Raw genomic sequence first — 20,183 nt, forward strand, 5'->3', positions numbered from 1 at the left:
AATATCTAGGCTGAGTTTGAATTAGGATCACATTTTTGTGGAATTTTGTCATCAGGTCAAATCATAAACAAAACTTGAACAAGTCAATAATTTCTTATTTCCCATTTCAGATTTTAGCATAACCAGTCAATAATATCTTATATGCTATTTACCCGTTTCAGATTTGAACAGAACCAGTCAATAATGTCACATTTGCCTATTTCAGATTTGAGCAGAACCAGTCCATCATTGTGAGTGGTGAGTCAGGTGCGGGGAAGACTGTGTCAGCCAAGTTTGCCATGCGCTACTTTGCTATGGTCGGGGGCTCCCAGGCCGAGACTCAGGTCGAGAAGAAAGTGCTGGCCTCCAATCCAATCATGGAGGTGAGTGGTATCCAACATGGCTTCTTGTAACATAATACATGAGTAGTTTTTATGCTCCCCCTAAATTTATTTTGGGGGGAGCATATAGTCGCCGCTTTGTCTGTCCGTGTGTGTGCCTGTCCGTCCGTGCACAATTTTTGTTCAAGCTATTTCTCAGCAACTAATGACCGGAATTCAATGAAACTTTATGGGAAGCTTCACTACCAAGAGGAGATGTGCATATTATCAGCGGGTTCTGGTCGGATGATTTTTCACATGGCCCTTTGAAATTTTCTATAAAAAAATTATTGTCCCCCAACTACTGTGCCCTCAAGACGTTTCCTTTTATCTAAATATATAGTGCATCATTGTGACTAAAAAAACCTTTGCGGAGCATCACCCGTCTCGGACGGTTTCTTGTTTATTTATAGTACCTTTTTGAACTATTAATTCTTAAAAGAAAACAAAAGAAATTACACACAGTGTAACCTGACTTAGTGGTCACCTGAGAACAATTGTCACCTGCCTACAGTGATCAGTCTAGATACCCCTGAAAATCACTATATTTCACCCGAGTATAACAGTCCCCTGGCTATAGCGGCCAATAGCCAGTATATTTCACTCAGAAAGCCATTTTCACCTGTGTACAGTGGTTATAAGGCAGTCATTTTGCGGTGCGAAAATAAACACTTAAATCAACATTCATTGTTGTCTCTTATCTCTGATGTCCTCGCATATTTTGTGCGTTTACTTTGCAGCTAAACAATCTGACTGCAGTTACTGAATTTGATATGCTAAATGCAACTCTCTGTGAGGTTGTTAAGAAGGTATGAGGTGTCAACAACAACGCTAAGCTTACAAATGTTGTTAATACCAGGCCATACTATGATAACGGACTTTTATTTTTGCAAAACAGACATTGAAATGTCGTCCCAGATTAGGGTATGGAGTCCGCACATGCTAATCAAGGGTGTCACTTTCTGCCTTAACCTTATTTTTGCTAAAAAGAGACTTCATTAAAAAAAACACCATAAAAGCTGAAAGTGTTGTCATAATAAGCCTGTGTGGACTGCACAGGTTAATCTAGGTGACACTTCACACACATGCATAAAGTCCCGTTATCCCAGAGTGCCATTCCAATATATTTTGTTCTAGTGAAGTGTGTAAGAAAGTTTACCAACAGCATGTTTAAAGCAATTTAATAACCAATATAGTACTGAATAAATAAATACAGAGATATTATTGAGCACTTCAGCATATTAGACTATTTGATCCTCGTAATGCATGTGTGTTAACCCTTTCAGCGCTGGAACCGAATTTTAAAGGCCTTTGCAAACAGTTTGGATCCAGATGAGACGCCACAGAACGTGGCGTCTCATCAGGATCCAAACTGTTTGCTATTCTGATAGTATTCTTTGAAAAAAATCTAAGAAAATGCTTATTTTAGAAATTCAGCAGACGACATTTTAGCAGACTACAAATGTCCCAGCATGCAAAGTGTTAATTGTTGTCCCAGATTAGCATGTGCAGTTTACTTATACATGTACTAATTATGGACAACACTTTCAGCTTAGACCAGATTTTTGTTTAGAAGAGACCTCTTTTAAACAGACAGTGTCATCCCATCTTAGCCTGTTCAGACTGCGTAGGCTAATCTGTGATGATACTTAACCCTTTGCATGCTGGGAAATTTGTCATCTGCTAAAATGTCGTCTGCTAAATTTCTAAAATTAGCATTTTCTTCGATTTTTTTTCGAAGAATACTATCAGAATAGCAAACAGTTTGGATCCTGATGAGACGCCACGTTCTGTGGCGTCTCATCTGGATCCAAACTGTTTGCAAAAGGCCTTTTTTAATTTGGTTCCCGCACTGAAAGGGTTAATGTACATACTTGATGCACACACATATTAAAAGTCACAAAGTAAAGCACCTCATCATTTAAGACAATGTTTCAGGCTATAGGTAATGCGAAGACGACCCGAAACGACAACAGCAGTAGGTTTGGCAAGTACATCGAGATCAGCTTCAACCGGAGCAATGAGATCGTCGGGGCTCACATGAGAACTTACCTGCTAGAGAAATCCAGGTGAGGCCTTATAAAGCAATTTTGAGCAATGCTGTGGGAAAATGGGGCTTAATGCATGTGCGTTAAGTGTCATCCCAGTCTGCACAGGCTATTAAGGGATGGCATTTTCCGCCTAGACTTAATTTTTGTTTAGAAAACATGTCCTTAAAATGAAGGATTATATAAAAGCAGAAATTGTAATTCCTGATTAGCCTGTGTACACTGCACAGGCTAATCTTGGAAGACATGCATATGCATTAGGTCCCATTTTCCCAGTTTAAGTTTCAATTTAATGAGCCTACTTGCATACTCAATGTTTTGAGTAAAATGGGAGTAATAATTTATGTTTCCTCTAAAAGGTTTGGACTTACACATATGAAGTTTAGATGATCAAATGTATGACATAGAGCATTCAGTGCATGACATCATCAGTTTAATACTCTGCATTCAAAATATGACATCATAAGTTCCTGTAGACTTTCTGGTAGACTGCATTCTGTGTATAACTTGAGCTTCTGTACATTCTGTGTATGACAGCAACAGATTCTATGCAGTCTGTGTATGACATCATCAGTTCCTGTGTACTCTATAAATTCTACATTATCAATTTATGTGTATCCTGTGTATTACATCATAAATTTCTGTGTATTCCAGGGTGGTGTACCAAACGAAGGATGAGCGTAACTATCACGTCTTCTATCAACTCTGTGCATCCGCAGCACTTCCAGAGTTGAAGAAATTTAGTTTAAGTAAGAATTTTGAAGATAACGTTTGAGCTTCCCTCCAGAAACACAGGGTTTAATACATGCGTGTAAAGTGGTGTCCCAGATAAGCAGGTGCAGCCAGCACAGGCTAATCAAAGACTACACTCTCTGCTTCTATAGTCTTTTTCATTTCAAGGATTTCTTCTCTTAGCCAATATTTAGTTGAGTCAGAAAGTGTTGTGCTTAATTAGCCTGTGCAGACTACACATGCTAATCTAGGACGACACTATACGCACATGCATTAACCCTGCTTCCTTGATCGAGGCTCATTTTGATATTAAATAAGTTCTTAATTGAAGATGTTTATTGTAAATATTCACATTAGCTGTGCAGGACCTTTTATGCTATTTTGTTCTGCTCTTTGTTGTATCATTGTGCTACAAAGGTAAGTAGAGGCATGATTTTGGTACATAAAATAAATATTGGTTGAAACTTTTGAGTCTGTGCTCGAATAATTTTGTATAAATGTTATTAGCAAATGCTGGTTAAAGTTTTTCCTCAAATATTGGGTACAGTTCATTAAGGATTATTTCATTAATATGTAGGTTTCAAGTCTTGTGTAGTGCATAGAATCACAAGTTCTTCCTGTCAGTTGTGGACAGCAAATTCAGCTCAGCGTTTAATGTATTACTTCTGAATTCTGTCCTTGCCCATAATGAAGTAAGATTTGGCGAAGTGGCTATCTTCACACATGATTATGTTAATGTCTGTCTGGACAATAAGATATTCAGTGGGATAAAGCTTGTATATGCCAGGGGAACACTTATCTGTCATAAACTCAACATATTTGATAATTAGCATTTCTGTTGGAGGGAAATGGTCTGCAGAATTACTCAGACCGCATTAATCATGATTGCACTTTTGCATGGAATCGTGATATTTAGAATACTAATAAGGTAGACGACTGACACAATCAGTATGAATGAAACAATCTGTGGAGGAAAATTGGTTTGTTGAAAAAACAAACAACATTTAATATATAATATGTCATGCAGGTCAGTTTTTTGTTATGTGGAACAGTCATTCATTATAATGTGTTTATAAAATAAAATTATGGGCAATAACCGATTTTAATTCTCGGAGTAATAAGGGACACAACCCAATCGGGAGATCACTTAAATAAATAGTGCAACTCATTTTGCTGCTGTATTTCAAGTGGGAGCAGAAAAGTTTTTAACCAGGTTTTCCGAAGGAAAAAACTGGTTATTAGATTGGCGAATGTCGGCGGGCGGGCTGGCGTGCGGGCAGAACAAGCTTGTCCGGGCCATTACTATGTCGTTAATTGTGAGATTTTAAAATCATTTGGCACATTTGTTCACCATCATTGGACAGTGTGTCGCGCGAAAGAATTACGTCAATATCTCCAAGGTCAAGGTCACACTGAGTTCAAAGGCCAAAAATGGCATAAATGAGCTTGTCCGGGCCATAACTATGTCAAACGTTGTAAGATTTTATAATCTTTGGCACGTTTGTTCATCATCATTGGGCGGTGTGTCGCGCGAAAGAATTACGTCAATATATCCAAGATCAAGGTCACAATTTGAGTTGAAAACCTGGTTTTGTGACAATTTTGTCCCTTGTTCTATCACTTTCCTGCTATATTTTCAGTGGGTGCAGACAAGTTTTTTTACACCAGTCAGGGTAAGAACATCTCCATAGACGGTGTGGATGATGCTGAGGACTACCAGAGCCTGAAGGACGCCATGAAACTGCTGGGTAAGATAGGCCATGAAACTGCTGGGTAAGATAGGTGAAGGACGCCATGAAACTGCTGGGTAAGATAGGTGAAGGACGCCATGAAACTGCTGGGTAAGATAGGTGAAGGACGCAATGAAACTGCTGGGTAAGATAGGTGAAGGACGCCATGAAACTGCTGGGTAAGATAGGTGAAGGACGCCATGAAACTGCTGGGTAAGATAGGTGAAGGACGCCATGAAACTGCTGGGTAAGATATGTGAAGGACGCCATGAAACTGCTGGGTAAGATAGGTGAAGGACGCCATGAAACTGCTGGGTAAGATAGGTGAAGGACGCCATGAAACTGCTGGGTAAGATAGGTGAAGGACGCCATGAAACTGCTGGGTAAGATAGGTGAAGGACTCCATGAAACTGCTGGGTAAGATAGGTGAAGGACGCCATGAAACTGCTGGGTAAGATAGGTGAAGGACTCCATGAAACTGCTAGGTAAGATAGGTGAAGGACTCCATGAAACTGCTGGGTAAGATAGGTGAAGGACGCCATGAAACGGCTGGGTAAGATAGGTGAAGGACTCCATGAAACTGCTGGGTAAGATTTAAGCCTCGCTCTGGACAAAAAAAGGCTTAATGCATGTGTGTAAGTTGTATTTACATATTAGCCTGTGAAATCTTCACAGGCTAATCAGGGATGACACTTAATGGCTAAAATACATTTTTGCTAAGAAGAAAATTCATTTAAACAAAGAACACAATAAGGGCCGAAAGAGTCATCCCTGATTAGCCAGTGCGGACTGCCCAGGATAATCTGTGCCGACACTTTATGAAAAGGCATTGAACTGCGTTTTCACAGAGCAAAGCTTATTTTCTATTAATCGTTGTTTCACGTATAAACAGCACTTAGTCGTTGTAATAAGTAAGCAATATACTACAAAGGTTTTAGCTTTAATTGTGAAATAGCATACATGCTTCAGAATGATAAAGAGATATATTATCCAACAATAACAGAAAAAAAATCTACCAACAGTTTTGTTTAAGTCATGCATCATAATATGTCATGTGTCATAAAAATAAGCTATGTTTTACTTGTTTTTCTATGAGTTTTTAATACCTTATATCTTGCACAGGATTCCAGGAGAAAGACATCGCCATGATCTTCCAGATATTTGCTGGCATTCTTCACTTTGGAAATGTGAAAATCAACGCAAAGGATGGAGAAAGTTCTGAAATGGCTGTATGTATCTGTTGCTATGGTATGACAAGAATCAGATTTCGCCCCATGACAATGAAAACTGTTTATCTCAATTGCAACAAATTGACCCAATTCAATGCTTTTTAGTTTTTAAATTGTGTACCTCAAGTGAAGTCTGAAATTAAAATATTGGCCGTTACATTTTAAAATTGTATACCTCAATCATGGTAGTTTTAACTTATATTATTTACCAATGAAAAGCCATGTTACACTTAAGGATTGCTTTTTGGGGGTTGATATTTGATTGTTAAAACTCAGCTGAGCTAAATGATGTTCAAAGTCATGGAGGCGTATAATGTTGTCACAATCAAGGCACGGTTGTTGAGCAATATCACTTCTGAATCTCAGTCACATCTTAATCACACCTCATTCAACTCTCAGGCACATCTTTTTACAATTTAATTCACATCTCAATCACATCTCTATCACATTTCAGTCACATCTCAATCACATCTCTATAACATTTCAGTCACATCTCAATCACATTTCAGTCACTTCTCAATCACATCACTATCACATTTCAGTCACATCTTCATCTTATTTCTATCACATTTCAGTTGCATCTCGATCACATCTCTATCATATTTCAGTCACATCTCAATCACATCTCTATCACATCACATCTTAATCACATCTATATCACATTTCAGTGACATCTCAATGAAATCTCTATCACATTTCAGTCACATCTCAATCACAGCTCTATCACATTTCAGTGGCATCTTAATCACATTGTTATCACATTTCAGTCAAATCTCAATCACAGTTCAGTCACATCTCAACCACATCTCTATCGCATCTCTATCACATCTCTATCACATTTCAGTCACATCTCAATCACATTTCTATCACATTTCAGTCAAATCTCAATCACATCTCAATCACATCTTAATCACATCTCAATGACATAATGCATTTTGTATTTAACTGATTTGGTTTCATGACTTGCATTGATGACTTGATGTTTTTTCGCTTTTGAATGTAAAATTTGGGTCAATCTATCGCAGCATTTTATTGCTTAAGCTCTCTCTGAAATAAAATGTTTCTAAAATACAACAGATGTGTTGTGAGGCATGTATGTAACATAAGCTTTATTAGCTCAGCTGTTTTTGGAGAAAACCTGAGGTATTGTCATAGCCTCCTCGTCGTCCGCCGTCCGCTGTCCGCCATGCGTTGTCGTGCTAAAACCTTTACCTTGGCTCTAAAATTAAAGTGCTTCCACCTACAACTTTGAAACTTAATATGTGCACGCACCTTGATGAGTTCTATACGCTACACCCATTTATGGGTCACTATGTCAAAGGTCAAGGTCACTGTGACCTCTAATATAAAACTTTAACTTTGCCTCCAACATCATAGTGCTACCACCTTCAACTTTGAAACTTCATATGAACATGCACCTTGATGACTTATATATGTCACACCCATTTTTGGGTCACTAGGTCAAAGGTCAAGGTCACTGTGACCTCTAATATAAAACTTTAACTTTGCCTCTAACATCACAGTGCTTCCACCTACAACTTTGAAACTTCATATGTACATGCACCTTGATGAGTTCTACATGCCACACACATTTTTGTGTCACTAGGTCAAAGGTCAAGGTCAATGTGACCTCTTATATAAAACTTTAACATTGCCTCTAACATCATAGTGCTTCCACCTACAACTTTGAAACTTCATACGTACATGCACCTTGATGACTTCTACACGCCACACCCATTTTTGGGTCACTAGGTCAAAGTTCAAGGTCACTGTGACCTCTAATATAAAACTTTAACTTTGCCTCTAACATCATAGTGCGTCCACCTACAATTTTGAAACTTCATATGTACATGCACCTTGATGACTTCTACACGCCACACCCATTTTGGGTCACTGGGTCAAAGATCAAGGTCACTGTGACCTCTAAAAAAAAAAAATCTGACAAGCTTTCGCAGCCGAGCGTGGCACCCGTTATGCGGTGCTCTTGTTTTATTAATTTGAAACTAATATGTTGTGATCTGTAAAGCATGTTTTGGTTATAACTCATCAAATGGTTGTCATTCTGTTGGATAAACAGGTTTAGTGTGATTGTAACGAATAAAAAAAAACAATAACAGAAAATGGTAAAGAAAATTGAAAAAAATTTATCCTTGAACTTGTGTGCCCTAGATATAGTTTATTATTTTTCATTACACCAGACACTGTGTTTCACTGCACCTTAGTCATAATACTGGTATTTATTTGTAATGACACCTGCATAAAGTAGCAGATTGGCAGCCCTTAAATATAATTTATTATATAAGATTTTTATTTTAACAATTCATTTTCTAAAATATGTATCTTCATCATTTTCACTTTCTGTGTTTGACTTGAATACTCTCTTACTATCATAGCATACTTTCTGTGTTTGACTTCAATACTCTCTTACTATCATAGCATACTTTGTGTATAACATCACAATTGCATGCCTATGGCATGAATTTATGCCTACGAGGTCATCATTTTCTGTGTATGGCATAATTCTTTGTTATGACATCACTTGTTAATGTGTACTCTAACAGGAAGGTCAGGATCAGGGATGTTTTGTTCATGTAAGTTTCTGCTTTCAACCGAGTTGTGAAATTTTACGCTAACTCATAAAGTGTGTTATTTCACGTTGTACTTGTGAAGAATGAAGTCTCATATATACTCCTGGTAGTGAGAGTGTCTGTGAAACTTACATTAAATAAATGTGTGTGCACTTTAATTTTAATCAGTGTTTGTGAAATCTCACATCAAATGTGCACAACATATCACACTATATCAATTTGTGTGAAATCTCGCCCTAAATCAATATTTTAAAACATCACAGTGAATCAATGTTTTTAAAAACTCACATGAATTCAATGTGTGTAAAAACTCACACTTAATCAATGTGTGTGAAAACTTGCACTAACTCAGGAGTATTTCATTTGAAGACTATCTCACAAGCTGTGAAATTTCACACTTATTTTTGAAGCGTGTTAACTTGTGAGAATGCTTGCGCCCGTGGGATGGTGAATGCGGTGTTTTATTTTACATAATATTTGCCTTGTTTTATTAATGCTAAATGTGCTTGCTTGCTTGTTTATGTATTAATTTTGTATTCTAGTTATTGGCTTTGTTTAGTGCATTTTTTTTCTCATTCATTATGCTGGAATCTGCTACACATTGAAGCCTTGCTCGGGGAAAATGGAGCTTAGTACATGTGCGTAACGTGTATAATGCGGCGTCTCATCGGGGTCTGCGCTGTTTGCTTAAAAGAATTTCTGAAATATTCTAAAAATAGAAATAAATATACTAGACATCCCTAATTTTGGAAATAAATTGATCCAATTTAGAAGGATGAGAGAGTCCACTAGGCATAAATGGGTTAATCAAGGATAACACTTTGCACTTTTATGGAATTCATTTAAAGGAACTTTCGTCTTAATGAAAATCCAGTCTAGGTGGAAAGTGTCGTCCCTGATGAGCCTGTCTAGGCTGCAAAGGCTAATCTGTGAGGACAGGTTACGCATATGTATAAATATCTGTGGTAATCTTAGGTTACGCATATAAATCTCTGTGGTAACCCTAGGTTACGCATATAAATCTCTGTTTTAACCCTAGGTTACGCATATAAAAATCTCTGTGGTAACCCTAGGTTACGCATATGTAAATCTCTGTGGAAACCCTAGGTTACGCATATATAAATCTCTGTGGTAAGCCTAGGTTACGCATATAAATCTCTGTGGTAAGCCTAGGTTATGCATATAAATCTCTGTGGTAAGCCTAGGTTACGCATATAAATCTCTGTGGTAAGCCTAGGTTACGCATATAAATCTCTGTGGTAAGCCTAGGTTACGCATATAAATCTCTGTGGTAAGCCTAGGTTACGCATATAAATCACTGTTTTCCCAGAACAAGGCTCATTTTCAAATATATTACAGGCTTTGAAGCTGCGGTGGCAGTGTAAGTTGATAATGTGCATTATAAGCCATTATCAACTGAGAAAACTGAGGTTTTGTTTTCATTGAATCTTATTGTGATTGTTTCTCTGTAAGTAAAAAGAGGAAATTCAATGAACTGATCCAAACAGTAAGCAAGCAAGAGGCTTTACATTTCACTAAATTAACATTTTGCTGACATTTCATTTTTTAAATATTTATTTTAGTTTTCATTTTGAAAAATGGTAATAAATGCACATGTTTTTCCTTAGAGTGCACATCTTCTTTACATAACTTAAATTTACAATGCTTCTTTATCACATTTATACTGATCAGTGTGTTTTAATCTGAAAATCAAAATTCTTTTCAACATAGAAATGACATAAAATATTTTCTTTCCTCAGCAAATTTCTCAATTTTATTTTCAAATGAAACAAAAATCTAAAAAAAATATAGAGGATATTTGTTGGATTCGATGGAATATCGATTTTATTTCACGAATGATCATATAAAATAATATTTTCACAAGTGGCGCAGCCACGAGTGAAAATATATATTTTCTATGATCATGAGTGAATATAAATCGATTATCCATCGAATCCAACAAATTTTCTTTTTATTTTATGCCTTTTTTCACCGTTTATTTACATTGTGAAAGAATTTAACTGGATAATTTCGCTGGATTTATGACGTCATTTCGTCGAAAAAAATGACGTCATTTTACAGTAAAACAGTGTAAAATATCGATATTTTTCACTGTTATTTTTCACTGTTCGAAACAGTGAAATACCAGTTTTATTTCACCGATATTTCTCTATAAACCACCGGAAAGCATAAAATATATTGTTGAATTCTTAGGTTGTAAAACAATGAAGACCATTACATATTAAGTTTTTTGTCCTATTAACCAAACAAACCTTGCTCTAGGAAAATGGGGCTCAATTTATTGGTAAGTGTCATCCAGATTAGCCTGTGCAGTTTGCTCTGGTAAGTGTCATCTAGATTAGCCTGTGCAGTTTGCTCTGGTAAGTGTCATCTAGATTAGCCTGTGCAGTTTGCTCTGGTAAGTGTCATCCAGATTAGCCTGTGCAGTTTGGTCAGGCTTATCAGGAACAACACTTTCCTCTTTAACAGATTTGTTTGTTAAAGGAATGCAGACTGCTCAGGCTAATATGTGACAACACTTAACCCTTTCCCACTCAGAAGCAAAGAGAAAATGGCTATGTGCAAACAGCATAAAACCAGAACAGCCTGCGAGTCACTCGCAGTCTGTTTAGGTTTATGCTGTTTGCTGCTCATCAGTATCTTAAGTGTTGGAAATGAAGCCTTTAAAACTTGAATCTAGTACGCAAGGTCTTTAATTAAATTTAACTTTCTAAGGGAAAACAAATGCATAAAAATATGTATCTAAGTGGTAAAGGGTTAACATGCACTAAGCACATTTTCCCAGACTGAGTGAGGCTCTGATTAATCATAGCAAACTCTGTGAAGACTGGCGAGGCTCTGATTAATCATAGCAAACTCTGTGAAGACTGGTGAGGCTCTGATTAATCATAGCAAACTCTGTGAAAACTTGTGAGGCTCTGATTAATCATAGCAAACTCTGTGAAGACTGGCGAGGCTCTGATTAATCATAGCAAACTCTGTGAAGACTGTTGAGGCTCTGATTAATCATAGCAAACTCTGTGAAGACTTGTGAGGCTCTGATTAATCATAGCAAACTCTGTGAAGACTGGCAAGGCTCTGATTAATCATAGCAAACTCTGTGAAGACTGTTGAGGCTCTGATTAATCATAGCAAACTCTGTGAAGACTGGCGAGGTTCTGATTAATCATAGCAATCTCTGTGAAGACTTGTGCGGCTCTGATTAATCATAGCAAACTCTGTGAAGACTGGCAAGGCTCTGATTAATCATAGCAAACTCTGTGAAGACTGGCAAGGCTCTGATTAATCATAGCAAACTCTGTGAAGACTGTTGAGGCTCTGATTAATCATAGCAAACTCTGTGAAGACTGGTGAGGCTCTGATTAATCATAGCAAACTCTGTGAAGACTGGCAAGCAGTTAATGCCTTTTGTTCTTGAAGAATGGGAAGTAAGCCTTGTATTGTTACATATTTGCTCCAATATTAGTTGGTCCTAATAATGCCAAATATTGTTAAACTTTTAATTTGTTTAACATCGAAAATATGTTGAGTGCATATTACTCAAATTTTCAATAAGTGTAGGATGTAGTTTGAAATTTCAATATTTTTGGTTTTTGTTACTGAATACAGTCATTCTTGTTTGGAAAACCAGCAATTTTTGTACAGCAATATCGGAAGCTTTTATTTTCCAAAAAATGCAAGCTTAATTTACTAAGTTTCTACCAAGACCTGTGAATGAGTCATAACATGTTTACTCTTGTACTTACAAGTTTTGTTCCTGTAGCATGTAATAAGTTTATCATGTTTCATGTAATTGTATTTCCAATTGCTACATAATAAGTAAAGTTTTTGCAATCAATGAGTCTCTTGCGTAAGTCATTATCACAATGCTAGTATGATGCGCATTGTTTGATGAAATGTGTCGGAATCAATTATGGAGAGTAACCAATGTTCTGCTTGTGGGTAGCCTGGTTAGGAACAATGTAATCAGTATTTCAGTGCATAGTAATGTGTAGCCATTGCTCAGGCCTAAAATACAAAAAAGTCAAAGTACTTTATTTGAAGACCAACTTACCAAAATCTGCAGCCCAAAACAATTTGTAGACCAAGGAACAATAACTTATTTTATTTTTATACGCCCGTCTATGACGGGACGTATTATGGTATACCCCGCGTCCGTCTGTCCGTCCGTCTGTTAATGTCGTACGCTACGTCAAATATCCTTTGACAGATTTTCTTCAAATTTTAACACAATCTTAATATTGATAAACCCTGATCCCCTTTCGTTTTTGACGGAATTCTGAATTGTCGTTCCAGAGTTATGGGACTTTGTTCGTCAAAATTTCGTGATTTCATTGAATGTCCTACTGTAGCTCAAATATCCTTCGATGGATTTTTTTCAAATTTCAACACAATCTTAATATTGATAAACCCTGATCCCCTTTCGTTTTTGACGGAATTCTGAATTGTCGTTCCAGAGTTATGGGACTTTGTTCGTCAAAATTTCGTTATTTCATTGAATGTCCTACTGTAGCTCAAATATCCTTCGATGGATTTTTTTCAAATTTCAACACAATCTTAATATTGATAAACCCTGATCCCCTTTCGTTTTTGACGGAATTCTGAATTGTCGTTCCAGAGTTATGGGACTTTGTTCGTCAAAATTTCGTGATTTCATTGAATGTCCTACTGTAGCTCAAATATCCTTCGATGGATTTTTTTCAAATTTCAACACAATCTTAATATTGATAAACCCTGATCCCCTTTCGTTTTTGACGGAATTCTGAATTGTCGTTCCAGAGTTATGGGACTTTGTTCGTCAAAATTTCGTTATTTCATTGAATGTCCTACCGTAGCTCAAATATCCTTCGATGGATTTTTTTCAAATTTCAACACAATCTTAATATTGATAAACCCTGATCCCCTTTCGTTTTTGACGGAATTCTGAATTGTTGTTCCACAGTTATGGGACTTTGTTGAATGTCAAGGAGACGGCGCTCCATGCTCATGTACTTATAAAATAAACCATGTATTCAAATACAAATAAACTGAAGTAAAAAAATGATTCAAAGGGTTATTTATTACCTTACTACTTCATTGGCGAACGACGGGCGTATCATGCGCTCATGGCGCAGCTCTTTTTTTCAAAATACCATGATGAGAGAAAGACAATATAACAAAATGATTTGTGTGTACAAACAATTTCAGAAAAAAAAATGTTGAAACCAAACCTTTATATCATGGGCGTAGGAGGCGAAACAAACACTAATTTTTTGTTTCAGTCTCAGTAATAATTAGCTGTGGTATAATGAGAAAAGTTATACTGTTTAAATTGTTGAAAATTATTCAAACAGAGGCTGCACGAAGATTTCTCTTATTTGAGGTGCCAATGGGATGGAATATGCTTTACAGAAAAGTATTCATTAACCATTTAAAGATTTAACCCTTTCAGTGCGGGAACCGAATTTTGAAGACCTTTGCAAACAGTTTGGATCCAGATGAGACGCCACAGAACGTGGCGTCTCATCAGGATCCAAACTGTTTGCTATTCTGATAATATTCTTTTAAAAAAATCGAAGAAAATGCTAATTTTAGAAATTCAGCAGACAATATTTTAGTAGACGACAAATTTTCCAGCATGCAAAGGGTTAAAGAACAATGATACATGTATATGGTTAAGAATTGATGAGACAAATGTTATGCAATGTTTAACAGCTGGAAATAAGTATTTTGGTGCAATAAATTCATAGGCATGCTAACAGTAACTGAATGTAAACATAATGTTTTCAAAGCAATAATTATCTATGCATTTAACAACCCAAGATATCCTGATCACTGCTTGCATAATTATCATGACTGTTCATTGCATGGCACGGACTTGTAAACACAATTTCAGGGCTTATATACAAAGCCTAAGGCCAATTTATCCAATGGGTATAAATAACCTCATTTTGCGGAAGACATCATAAAACCCTTGGAAATAGCCATAAGACGGAATTTGACATCTGGTAATTTGAGCTGAGACTGTTTTCAAACTAGGGAGAGTATTTAATAAGATCTTTATTATACTACCGGTATTTATCCCATGCTATACATTCTTTTCTGCTTTATACAACCATTTAGAATATTCTTATCTAAAACATATGATCATAACTTATAGCCTTTTGCATTGGTCACATTTTCTTTGACTGACCTATCACATGACATTGTTTCGGAAAAATAGCATCATCAAAATAAAATTAAGTCAAATCAGTTGACAATTTTTAGAATTAATCAGTTTGTTTTTCTAAAATATATATTGTTTTGCTGTTGTTTAATAAAAGTCATTATGGATTTTTTTGGAAGCTTTCTGTATCAAAATTCTGAACTTTTTAAGGAAATTCCCTTAAAATATTGATGCCTTTATTTTGAAACAGCCAAAGTGTCTTTTAACCCCTGCATTACAAAAAGGAAATCCATATAAAAAATTCAGTTTTCAGATAAGTGTGTGCAGTGTTAAACAATGAAGTTGTCATGAATCTTATTCTGCCCAAAGCCAAAATGTCTTTGGGGAATGTCTGTGTTCAGTGTTGCAGACCCTGAATGATATGGGCTATTGTAAGAATCCATCAATAAATGTAGTGGCTTGTATGTACTTCTGACTCTTTCCTTTCATCCTCACTGTGTGCTTGTAGCCAAACACCTATCAGTTCATGATAACTGTTCCCTGTTTTCTTGTAGCCCAAGGACCCGTCTATTGGGGTGGCGTGCCGCCTGTTTGGTGTGGACGAGAGTCAGATGAGGACCTGGATCTGTAACAAGAAGATCACCACAGTGGGGGAGACACTCACCAAGCCTCTCACCAAGGCACAGGTATACCACGGTTTATATTTGCTGGTTTTAGTTTATACTGAATATGTTCCATCTTGCTCAGATGGTAAAACTCTAGGCTACAAACCCTGGGATACAATACTGAGATGCAAAGCTTGGATACCATGCTGTGGTACAATGTTGAGATAAAAAGCTGGGACACAATTATGTAATACAAAGCTGTGATACAATGCTGGGATACAATACTGGTATGCAAGGCTGGGATACAATGCTGGGATATAATACTGGTATGCAAGGCTGGGATACAATGCTGGGATATAATACTGGTATGAAAGGCTGGGATACAATGCCAGGGATCAGCTCTTATCAGTCTTAAATCAATGGCTGTATTACTTTCTCTATTGTTTTGAAGATGTTATTTTTATGCCCCGGGATCGAATGATCGGGGGTATATTGTTTTTGGCCTGTCTGTCATTGTATGTGTGTGTCATTGTATGTGTGTGTCATTGTATGTATGTGTCTGTCCCAAAACTTTAACCTTGGTCATAACTTTTGCAATATTGAAGATAGCAACTTGATAGTTGGCATGCATGTGTATCTCATAGAGCTGCACATTTTGATTGGTGAAAGGTCAAGGTCATCCTTCAAGGTCAAAGGTCAAATATATGGCTTCAAAGCTGCACAGTAGAGTGCATTGTGTTTCACGATCACAGCTCTTGTTTCTGCTAGACTTTCAAACATTAATGTGTGTGATTTTTCTTTGGTTATTAGTCTTGCCCACAGCTTTTCTTAACTAGTATTCAATAAAAAAAAAACATACCGGTAGTTATATGCCTGCAGGTGAAGTATGAGATGGAGCCTATCAGTCACTATGTTGGTCCATTGGTCAATGAATCTTAATAAATTGTTATAAGTTTAAGAGTGAACTTATTCCTTATTTCTCAAGTGTTTAATTTTAAACTTATTAATAAAATGTTTTTGCCATGTAATGTAGATGTGCAAGATTGTTTTTTCATGCAAAATGATCCACCAATTCCTGAATTATGTTCCTTTGGACACAGCTGACATAGTTGTGGGGATATTAGGGACCCTTTTGATATTCTATTTTGTATAGAAAAATATTACTAATTATTTCGTCACATTTAAGGCGATGTTTGCACAGGACGCCCTGTCCAAGTTTATCTACTCAAAACTGTTTGACTGGATTGTAACCCAGATCAACAAGGCCTTACACAGTCAAACGAAGACTCACAGGTTCATTGGGGTGCTGGATATATATGGGTAAGTTAACTCCCTTGAACACTAAATTACCTCCCTTGTTACTCATATTCTGTAACATATATGCCTCGTTCTGCGAAAACTGGGCCTAATGCTCAATGCGTAAAGTGCCGCCCCAGATTTGCCTGTTCAGTCAGCTCAGTCTAATCAGGAACGACACTGTCCCCTAAGCTTGATTTTTGTATAGAAGAGACCGCCTTCAAACAAATAATACCATGAAAGTGGACAATGTTGATCCTGCAGACTGCACAAGCTGGTCACGCTGACAATTTACACATGTGCATTAAGCCAAGTTTTTCCAGACAGAGACTCTATTTATCCTGTTGTGTTCATATTTTACAGAATAAAAATATCTTCCCATATATCCTGTTGTGTTCATATTTGACATACTAAAAATATCTTCTCATATATCCTGTTGTGTTCATATTTGACAGACTAAATATATCTTCCCTTTGATCCTATTATGTTCTGGTTTGACAGACAATAGTTATCTTCCAATTGATCAAATTATGTTCCTGTTTGACAGACAATAGTTATCTTAATATTGATCAAATTATGTTCCTGTTTGACAGACAATAGTTATCTTCCAATTGATCAAATTATGTTCCTGTTTGACAGACAATAGTTATCTGCCCATTGATCAATTATGTTCCTGTTTGACAGACAATAGTTATCTTCCAATTGATCAAATTATGTTCCTGTTTGACAGACAATAGTTATCTGCCCATTGATCAATTATGTTCCTGTTTGACAGACAATAGTTATCTGCCCATTGATCCTGTTTTGTTCAAGTTTGACAAGAGATATCTTCCCATTTCAGATTTGAGACCTTTCAGAAGAACAGTTTTGAGCAGTTCTGTATCAACTATGCCAACGAAAAACTACAGCAAATATTTAATATGGTAAGGCTGAACAATCCTTGTTACTCTGATAAATGCTTAAGTAATGTGCAATATTGTAATACAACCTTCTTGAACCAGTGTTAATTTGATTTACAATATGATACAATTGAAGATTTGAATTATTATCTGAAAAAGAACATGTGTTCAAATTTGAAAAAAAGAGGTGTTTTATCTATTATTGAGCGCAAAAGTACACATTGCAAAAGACATGCACAACTTTCTTGGCCAAATTGTCCTACTAAGATGGAAAACTTGCGAGTTGTAATTTACACTGATCTCAATTTTTCCTGTGTTAAATATCATTTAGTTTTTACTGTTCAACAAAAAATAGTTATTGATCTTTATTGGCAACTTTACTGACAAATATTATTGATATTCCAATATTCACATAAATAACAAAGGAGATTTTCTGACTTTAGATATTCTTTTAACCTATTTTACTTGAAAAAGAAATAAAAATATGAATTCTTTTATATTTTGACTAAAATCAGTTGATCTAATGTTCGGAAATCTCAAGAACCAGCCATGGAAATTTTTCATTGCACAGTCCGCCTTTTGACATATTTGTCAGCAACATCCGACAGACTGATGATGTTTTGCTGTGTCTGCAAAACTATTCTAACTTAACTTATAAAAATGTTTAACAGATACAACATGTTCACACTAAACAATCACTTCATATTATTACACTCCTTCTTTCACTTTTTTTTTTGGGGGGGGGGGGGATTTCTGTCCTTTCTTGCGTCTGCCTTTTGGTTTGTTTATTTCCTGTGTTACTCTTAAGTATTGATGCAATACTATTCGCAAATAGGTATATTGGGTAATTTGTTTCTAAACATAACTAAAGTTATGACCTTTGTTTATTTTCAGCATATTTTAGTTATGACTTTTGTTTATTTTCAGCATGTGATAGTTATGGCCCTTGTTTATTTTCATCTGTTATGGCTCTTGTTTTTTCTCAGCATGTGCTAGTTATGTCATTTGTATATTTTCAGAATGTATTAGTTATGTCCCTTGTATATTTTCAGCATGTAGTAGTTATGTCCCTTGTATATTTTCACCATGTACTAGTTATGTCCCTTGTATATTTTCAGCACGTGTTCAAGCTGGAGCAGGAGGAGTATGTGAAGGAGGCAATAGAATGGTCGTTCATTGATTACTATGACAACCAGCCATGTATTGACCTCATTGAGGCCAAACTGGGCATTCTAGATCTCCTAGATGAAGAGTGCAAGGTGAGGACAGCAGTTAGCTCCCTTGAATAGTTCACACCCTTTTGTAATTGATCGTCTTTGTTTTTAACTCCCTTTTGATTACCCCTCTTTTGTATTTATCTATCTTATGAAGTTGTCTGCAGTCACTTTCTTCTTAGTCACCTTCTTTGTTTTGTTACAATGTTACACACATAAGTGGCCTATACATTTAGTTTCGTTTTGAAGAGAGTACATGTACTTACAATATACAGTTTTAAAATGTCAGTTTAACATTTTGAGGTATTGGTTTCACCACTGAGTTAACCAGTAACAAAAAGTGGTTACCAAGCTAATGTTTTTGAAAAATATTGCACCCTTAAAATTCTTAATAAAACAAACAGGTACCTAAATCTCCCTTGGTCAAACCATGTGATAGTGATCTTTCCCTTACAGTTACCAAATGGCTGGGAATCCCAACAGTTACTTTATACTTGGTTCTGTTTTTCCTTACAGGTGCCGAACGGTTCTGACTCTAACTGGTGCCAGAAGTTGTATGGCAAGCACATGAAACATTCCCACTTCCAAAAACCCAAGATTGGCATGGACACGTTTATCATTAACCACTTTGCAGATCAGGTCAGTACCCATGGGCTCTATCGTATTGCAGGTCTTTTAAATAATATCTTGTTTTAATGGATTTGAAACAATATTTTTCATTGTTATAATTTTCTGTCATTGTTATAATTTTCTGTCATTGTTATCATTTTCTGTCATTGTTATCATTTTCTGTCATTGTTATCATTTTCTGTCATTGTTATCATTTTCTGTCATTGTTATCATTTTCTGTCATTGTTATCATTTTCCCAATCTGTGATTTAGCAGCTGCAATATGTTGACCAATGTTGGAAAAGTTTAGAACAGGATTTGCTGAAAATGCAGAACTGCTATCAATCTTATTTTAAATGTCATTTTGCTAATGTTGGACAAGTTCAAAAAAGAATTTAGAGAATTTAGACATGTTCTCAATCTTAGTTTTAATGTTTGCTTGTAGGTGACGTACACCTCGGCTGGATTCCTGGACAAGAATCGTGATGCTGTATCTGAGGAACATGTGAACATCATGAAGGCCTCTGAGGTGGGTAGGAACATGTGAACATCATGAAGGCCTCTGAGGTGGGTAGCATGTGAACATCATGAAGGCCTCTGAGGTGGGTAGAACATGTGAACATCATGAAGGCCTCTGAGGTGGGTAGCATGTGAACATCATGAAGGCCTCTGAGGTGGGTAGGAACATGTGAACATCATGAAGGCCTC

At 36.4% G+C, this 20,183-nt stretch overlaps 1 protein-coding gene across 29 annotated transcripts in view; it reads left to right on the plus strand.

Annotated features, from left to right (window-relative positions):
- Positions 1-20,183, plus strand: part of LOC127867079 (unconventional myosin-Va-like) — a 114,500-nt gene that overhangs the window by 25,082 nt on the left and 69,235 nt on the right. For 7 of the 29 annotated variants that reach the window (XM_052408031.1, XM_052408036.1, XM_052408033.1 and 4 more), the window contains 12 exons: positions 206-362; positions 2,298-2,428; positions 3,062-3,156; positions 4,780-4,887; positions 5,992-6,098; positions 8,660-8,689; positions 15,407-15,538; positions 16,644-16,777; positions 17,595-17,676; positions 18,771-18,911; positions 19,383-19,505; positions 19,921-20,004. In XM_052408031.1, the coding sequence (XP_052263991.1) occupies positions 206-362; positions 2,298-2,428; positions 3,062-3,156; positions 4,780-4,887; positions 5,992-6,098; positions 8,660-8,689; positions 15,407-15,538; positions 16,644-16,777; positions 17,595-17,676; positions 18,771-18,911; positions 19,383-19,505; positions 19,921-20,004 (1,324 nt within the window). The other 22 variants (XM_052408032.1, XM_052408037.1, XM_052408040.1 and 19 more) reach the window with 21 other exon arrangements.

Source organism: Dreissena polymorpha, chromosome 2, assembly GCF_020536995.1.
Source record: "Dreissena polymorpha isolate Duluth1 chromosome 2, UMN_Dpol_1.0, whole genome shotgun sequence".
Classification (NCBI taxonomy): domain Eukaryota; kingdom Metazoa; phylum Mollusca; class Bivalvia; order Myida; family Dreissenidae; genus Dreissena; species Dreissena polymorpha.